This window comes from Zea mays, chromosome 1 (genome assembly GCF_902167145.1).
Source record: "Zea mays cultivar B73 chromosome 1, Zm-B73-REFERENCE-NAM-5.0, whole genome shotgun sequence".
NCBI classification, from domain to species: domain Eukaryota; kingdom Viridiplantae; phylum Streptophyta; class Magnoliopsida; order Poales; family Poaceae; genus Zea; species Zea mays.
Genome location: NC_050096.1, coordinates 232,437,198 through 232,445,189, shown reverse-complemented (window position 1 = coordinate 232,445,189; position 7,992 = coordinate 232,437,198). Strand labels below are relative to the sequence as shown.

Here is a 7,992-nt window from a genome sequence, read left to right as displayed (position 1 = left end):
CGTTCCAGGAAAGTCCCAGAAATCGCTGTCCCGGCCGCTATTTCCACACAGACCGTGCCAAATAATAAAGCGTAAAAGAATGGCCGCGTCGAATTGTTCACGTTCACGTGCTATTTAAAGTACATTTTTATCTATTTATTTACTATCCTAAAAATACAAGTATCCATTCCGTGCGTGCGAGAGGACGGGGAATGACCGAATGACAAGGGGAGGTGATTACACTTACACGTGAGGTCCAGCTGTAGGTGACTTGAAGATCAAGGTGATTATACTTTCGTGTGGAAGAGGGTATGCATATAAATGTAAACATAAAGGATTAAGACAAGCTGGGGGTACAAAGTGGCATGGTACAGGTACTCTGTAATTTAATATTGTGCATGCATGGAAAGAAGTTAGCTAAACATGTGCTCGCGTGCATATATTCGTAAGCGCATGTGTTGTTTTAAGAAGAAAAGCATTGAAATCCACTTGCGACTGTTGCGCCGATTTTATCCGGACTTAAAATATACGACTTGTCAATACACGAAAGTGGGAGAAAAACCATCGCCATCTACGTCAAACACATAACTTCAGTCATCACGGCTCGCTCCGCCTAATTTTAAATATATATATACTCCCGGTTTTACATCGATAGATTTGCGAGCTAACAGCTGTCTATAATCTCTGGTTTTGGCAACGCATTCTTTCGCTTTCACGCACAAATCAGCCCACGCGTCACTGTTTTTGTCCGTAATGAAGTGTACGTTTAGGATTGATCCTAGTTTCCCGTCTCTCTTGTCCTGTAATGATGTGGTTCGTGTAAGTACGCGAGTAGATTTTCGTGCGTGTGCGTGCAACAATTAATTTTCGGGTGGATGCGTGTTTTTTTCGTGACAGCAACACGAAAACCACGTCCATGTACTTTCCCCGTCTTAGGCATGTACAGTGGAGAGACACTAAAACGGTTCTCCAAGCACAGGAGACAACTAAGAGACTCTATTGTACAATGGAGTGTCTATAAACGTAGTCTATTAATAAATACAGAATTAAATGTATTTGTATAGCATCAGATCGATAGAACAGACGACAAATTCGTACAGTGGGAAGTGAGGCGTCTGTTGCTACTTGGTTTACGAGCCAGATGCGTCTCTTCACGGAGAGACGACTCTAAGATTTTTTTGCAAATAACCCCCTTAAACACCTTAAGAGACTCCACATTAAACACCACTGTACATGCCCTTAAAACTACATTTCACATTCTTTAAAAAGTCGAACTAATTTTGTTAAATATCTATAAGAGATTATATTATAAATATTTATGACACCGAGAACTATCGTTAAATAATTATAAAATATATTCTTATATGAGATCTAATTAAAGACATAAGCGTTAATGTTTTTCTCTTAGAAACTTGATCAATCTTTTAAAAATCAATTTAAATTACATATTCTGAAGGAGCCAATTCGAGCTACAATGCTACATCACCAGTCAAAACTGCATGGGGTATGGAATTTCTCGAAACATGACCAAGTTCGGAGACGTGGTCCACGCGTGGCCTATTTCATAAAACCCGATATTATTGCATTCGAAACACATGCGTGATTTGCATTTTCTTTTCTTTCCCGATCCGATTCGATGTATACTACTATTGGAACACTAGCGGTATAGAGTGGAATCTGATAAATTATGGAAAATTCACTTTTTTGCATTATATTGATGGATCATGCTGCATATCCACATTCACTTTCGTCATTTCGAGCTACTCCTACCTGAACATACAACCTTTGGACACGAGAAGCTCTAGATATATCGAGTGCTGCTGCCACGAATTAAAGTACATTTTACCTAGCCACTCGTTTTTGTTTTTTTTTTTGCGAGGGGATGACGGGTTAAAACTTGACGACGAAAAACTGAGACTAAAGTCATTAAATCGGCTATACAGAGTTACAGACGCTAAAACATTATAGATTATTCGCAAATTAGAATAAATGATGGAGATTAAAAAAGACTAAACTAAAGTTATATGGTAATTTCGTATGAGTTTTATGTTAATAAATAATATGCCATGTTGATGATTTGGATGATGTAGCAAGTAATCAATAAAGAAATGGATAAAATTATATTTACGAAGATGCCTACACTCTCACTAGCTAGATATATTGTCTCTTGCAAGTTATTTATGAAATCAAAATAAATGAAACTATTCATGAGACTATTTCAACTAAGATTTTTATTTTCTTTCTTGTTCACGTAGCATATCATAAACATAAATATAAAATCTACCTTTGACAATTCTTTGTGAGAAAGACGGTGCTATTGGCCCACTGCCAGACTGCTAAAGCAACACATGTGCAAACGGCTGCGCTGTGGTCTGTGGATGGATGCGCACGTGTCGGTCAAAGGAAAGTCCAAAAAGTTATCCCTGCCACTACTTTGCTGCTGCCCGCCGAAGTGGACCAGCATGCCAAAACTGAATCATTTTAACTACTCTAAATTTATAGTTTCATTATATATTTAAATATATAATGTGTTTAGTATATAGAAAAACTATATCATATATATCTAAAAATCAAGAAACCCCTATAATTTAAACGACTAAATAAGTACTATGGTAAAAATACGCAAATTATAGTTGTTACTATAAATTATATATAATATATATATCATGGTGTATAATAAAAATTATGTATATAGAATTTTGAAATAATTTATTTTTAAAATGCAAGAATTGCAAGATATATTCGGCTGGGTGAATTGCGGTTGCAGCTCATCCTACCAGGCATTAGCAATAGCGGCTGCTGCTTAATAGCAAGAAGAGAAGTACATAACCATCAACATAAATTTAATTTGGGTACATATCATATTTGAAAACTGGATCCATAGTATGCAACTTCCTTTCCCAAAGCTTGATACAAGCATGATAATATAACCAGAAAGCATTTGCAACATCTGAGCAAAAACGACAAGACTTAAAGTCCGTTTTTAATTATTCTAGTTAGGTAGACATTGTTTCCACTTAGCTGGCGGTGCCCACATATTTATGTCACATTAGAATTAGTTAGATCCAATAATGTGGTTGATATAAAAGAATCACACCGGTATAAACATAGGCGGATTGGGGGAGGGTATAGATGGCCAATAAGCACAAGGCCCGCGAGCCCGCCACGAAGCCCGTTGTTTAAGTTTGGTCCGAGCCCGGCACGACCCGATTTTATGCGAGCCCGGGCCGGCCCGTCACGAATAAGCGGGGCAGACTCGGACAGGAAACTAGGCACGGTGGGCTAGCCCGGCACGGTCCGTTTACCTCTAAGCCCGTTAAGCCCGTTTTTACACTAAAACATGCTTACCGGCCCGCATAGTCCGCTTTTCGGCTCGCTTTTTTCGTGCTGCCCGTTTAGGCACGCTGCGGGCCGGGCTCGGACAGGAAATTGAGCTCGCGTGCTTAGACGGCCCAGCCCGGTTTTCTAACCGTGTCTGGCGGGCCGGGCCCAAAACGGACCGGGCGGCCCGTTTGGCCATCTCTAGGGAGGGCAAAGTGGGCCATGGTACCCTCAATTTTGTAAAACGTCATTTAAAGTTAAGTATAGAATAAAGTAAAGCTTTAGGTGCACTAAACCAATCTTGTGCTGGATCTAGAGGTGGTAATATATTACGATCCAAATGTTTATTTACGATTTGTTTGAGATCTTAATTAATTTTAGTTCAAAAACAGATAGATATAGAGCTAGATACTAATCTGGTCCGATCTTTATATTTTATAGTGTAAAATTTAGAGCTCATTAACACGACTACTTGATTTTCTCGTCAGATTGGTCCAATCCTTCCGAATTATGTCATCCTCCATTCCTTCTTGGTCCAGTCCTCACATCTATTTGTTCAACCTTATGCTATTTGATGCCACCCGATTCAGTTCGCTCTGATGCCGCTCGCCACCACCAAGCCCAACCTCTTCCCGACGCCCTCACCTTGCTCGTCATCGCTGCGATGCTGGCCTGTCTAGCAAGCCCGATCTCACTCATCGCAACAATGCGACCCATCATGACGATTGATGAGTTTGGTGAACCAGGGAGTCCTGTCTCTCTACGGGAGAGGTCGTTTGACACTGTCCCCTTCCCGGTGCCCCGAGCCCTTCAAGGAGATATACATTCAACGAAATACATATGGCTTGGATTCAGTCAGTAGGAACTTAACGACACGTTTGCTTCTTTTGTTTATATAGTTTCTTCTCTTAATTTGTATCTATGGATATGAAACCTAAATTCTTCGTAACACTTGTGTTTTACAGTTTTGCTTGATTTTGTCAAGTGATTTTGTTGACCCCTCCGCCACGGGGTATAAACCAGTAATTACAGTATGCAATAAGAGAAGAATTTAAGTATCGCCTAATTTATTTTGCAGCACTTAACTGTGCTGTCTTTTACTCCTATTTCCAGTAGAGCGGAGGAGGAAACGTTCTCCAGTTTGCTCCACTGACAGAAGCTTCAGAAACTGCCGGTCCCGTTCCACAAGTCAGCAATCAGCCGAAGCCAGCTCGGCTCGACTCAGCTATCAGCGGAGCTTAGCCGACATCAAAACCGTACGCCGTCGTAAAACCGCGGCTGGTGTTTTCACAAGCTCACCTCAAAACAACCCAGCTCTCTGCTCTCACCTTTCCGAGGCCCACTAATTATCGACCCCACATGTCATTGACATACCTCAACCCCCTGTCCTTGTGCCTTCCGCAAAGCCTATATAAACGCCCTCTCTCCCGACAAGCCGCGGTTGAAGCAAAAATCCCCTCTCCCCCTTCTCGTCCTCCTCCCGACTCCCACCCAAAAAAAAAAAAAACTTCGAAGGAGGTTTCGATCGCGAAACCGCCCAGGGCCCGCCCCGCAAGTGCATGGCAGTGAGCTTCCTGGCCAATGAGGTGTCGGACCTGTGCATCGGCAAGCCGGCCGTGAGGTCGCTCCCGCTCTCCGCCGCCGCCGGCGACCTTGCCGCCGCGCTCCGGAGGGTGGCCCGCTCTGGCGCACCATCCTGCGTCGCGGTGACTGGACCAGCGCGCGCCGTCGTCGGCCGGGTCGGCCTCGCGGACGTGCTCTGCTTCCTGTGCACCGACCCCGAAGCGCTCGCGCGCCCCGCCGTCGTGTTCTCCAAGCCGGTCTCCGCGCTCCTGCCGAAGGACGGCGCTGGAGAGGTCCGCCGCGTCGATCCCCGCTCGAGGTAAAGCTCAGCCCCTCTCCCTCTTCCTCTCTCCTGGGTCTGTGCAAACGACGCGTGACTGGAAGTCTGGAACTGGAAGTTTCCTAAGGTTCGTCGCGAGGAAACACGATTTTGGTCAAATCCTTATAAAAGCTGCGAAAAATATGTTTATCGAAAAAAAACGATGTGCGGGCTAGGTCCAACGTCCAAGTCCAAGACAGACGAGCGTTCATCCTCATCACAGTTACTTGGAGAGTTTGATGTCTGCTTTCCTGGTTGGAATATGTACAGTACTCATGTGGCGGTGAGCCGGTGAAGAAAAAAACCGCGCATTCAGGTCCAGCTCATCCGACTCACTGGAGACAGTCTTCCCGGAGATTGTCGCATGCAGCCATGCACTGCTGTCTCCTTGCGAGATGCTTGATAGGATTAGCTGGATTAGTTGCTCCCACCCAACTAATAAATTTGGGATTTTTTTTTTGGGGGGGGGGGGGGGGGGGGGGGGGGGGTCTGCTCGTGGCTGGAAAACGGCGCCACTTGATGTAATCTTGGAATGAAAAGAGGATCTTGGCTTGTGGTTGGAAAAATTGTGCGTCTTATTCGAATCTTTCTTGAAAATAGTGGGTATTCTTTTGGGATCCTATCTCCATCTCTCGCGTCTTGCCTATTTTTAATCACAAGGCAGGCATAGATTCGGTTCGTCTTGAGCTGACCAGTGTGCGGGTTTCTCTTCTTTCTGCAGTATCTTGGAGGCGCTTGATGCGGTTCTGAGCGGGGCGCAGGTGCTCGCCGTCCCGCTACGCGCTGGCTGGCGCAAGAAGCAGCTCGGCGGCGGCGGAGGCTCCGCCGCCGCCGGCGACTTCTGCTGGCTCACGCAGGAGGACCTCGTGCGCTACTTCCTCAACTCCATCGGCCTCTTCTACCATGTGGCCGCGCGCTCCGTGTCCTCGCTCGGGCTCGTGCGCACCGACTTCCTGTCGGTGCGCCCCGGCGAGGCGGCCCTGTCGGCCGTGCCCCTCATCCGCCGCGCCGTCGCCACGGAGACGGCGGTCGCCGTGGTCACCGAAGACGGCCACCTGCTCGGCGAGATCTCCCCCGCCCTCCTCGCGGCCTGCGACGAGACGGCGGCCGCGGCCATCGCCACGCTCTCGGCGGCGGACCTCATGGCCTACGTCGACTACTTCGGGTCCCCGCCCGAGCACATCTCGCGCGCCATCAAGGCCGGGCTGAAGGACAAGGGCCTCGACGCCATGCTGGCGCTGGTTGAGGACGAGACGCTATCGTCGTTCTCCTCCGCGTCCTCGTCGTCCGACGAAGAGGCAGGCCGGACGCAGCTGAGGCGCCCGTCGTCGGGGAGCTACGGGCGGCGGTCAGCCGAGGAGCCGGTGGTGTGCAGCCCCGCGAGCTCGCTGGTGGCCGTCATGGTGCAGGCCCTCGCGCACAGGGTGAGCTACGTGTGGGTCCTCGACGAGGACAGCGACTGCCGCCTTGCTGGCATCGTCACGTTCGCGGACGTACTGAGGGTGTTCCGGGAGCAGCTGCTGTGAGATCTGGAAGAGTGTTTGCTGTTTCCTCCTCGATCGCATCTTGTGCTGTAATGAGAGAAGAACATGAGCTCTTGTCACGGACCGAGCGCCTTCGTTTCTCAAAAAACATTTTGGTTTGGATCAGAGTATGTATGTGTTTGCTTGCTTGCTTGGTGCCCAGTGCCAATGAACAACAACCTTGACCGTGCGTGGTTTGCTTAAATTAAATTGCTTATTAATAAATGAGGCGGCACTGTGATTGATGCTGTCGGTTATTGTGCTTATAAGTGGATCTTTAGTGAAAATAATTGGTAAATTCTTCGACATTCCAGCCAGGGTTCTGTGCTGTATTCCTTCGAATGGCGAGCAGGTTGCGCCTTGCTGAACGAGGTGCTCTATACGGCGACGAAGGTTTTGAGGCTTTCAGCCCCTTCTATGTACCATAGTCGGATGGTTAGTTGTTAAACAGCATGTGTTAATGCATAAATGATTTAACTGTGTATGTGATGGGATCTGTCTTTGAAGTTTTCACGGATCACGAGTATTTACTAAAAGAAATTTCTCATTCGAATTTAGAAACATCTCACGTCAAGAGCTCATTCAAAAGAGCTCCAAGGTTACTTAGGGGGTGTTTGTTTGAGATTATAATCTATCTAGATTATATAATCTAACAACTTTTGAACTAAGAGTTAGTTCAAAAATTGTTGGATTATATAATCTAGGTGGATTATAATCCCAAACAAACACCCCCTTACATGAGAAAAGGTCTGTCTCAGCATGACAGGACAGCTAATTCTCTTGATCGAACTATCGTTGCTGGTCACTGACCCTCACTTCTAGCAATACTTACACAAATTACACAGTTGCCCACAACTGGATAGCTTGAATGGATCTTAAAATATAACTCGATTGATCCTCACGCGATCCGTTGTAGTCTAGCTGGTCAGGATATTCGGCTCTCACCCGAAAGACCCGGGTTCGAGTCCCGGCAACGGAATTTTTTTTTGCCAGGTTTGCATTCCCTGTGTTTAGCCAGCTGAGTTGCTCGCCGTCGCCGATCCGAATCAGCACGGCGAAGGCAGCCGCAACCACGGCAAGGCCGAAGTCGTCATCGCCCGCTGCTGGCGACACCGCGACCGGCGGCCTCCTCGTCGTGGCCCCGCGCGGCCTCCGCTCCGAAGGCCAGACCGCCAGACGGCCTCCGCGTCGTGGGCCCGCGTATATGGACTCACGTCACGGCCGGCGGCCGCCTCCCGCGCGGCCTTGTCCCAGCAGCCGGTGGCCTCGTCCACGCAGCAGGAGGCC

General features: G+C 47.3%; 1 protein-coding gene and 1 non-coding gene across 2 annotated transcripts; both read left to right on the top strand.

The window, feature by feature from the left end:
- The first annotated feature begins 4,763 nt into the window (after nt 1-4,763).
- Nucleotides 4,764-6,953, top strand: LOC100280253 (uncharacterized). Its single transcript, NM_001153181.1, is given in 2 exon segments — nt 4,764-5,182; nt 5,904-6,953. Coding segments are annotated over 2 exon segments (1,128 nt in total). The 5' UTR covers nt 4,764-4,859; the 3' UTR covers nt 6,709-6,953.
- Nucleotides 6,954-7,611: 658 nt separating this feature from the next.
- TRNAE-CUC (transfer RNA glutamic acid (anticodon CUC)) lies at nt 7,612-7,684 on the top strand. Its single transcript has one exon. It is a non-coding gene; the product is annotated as a tRNA-Glu (tRNA).
- Nucleotides 7,685-7,992: the final 308 nt, after the last annotated feature.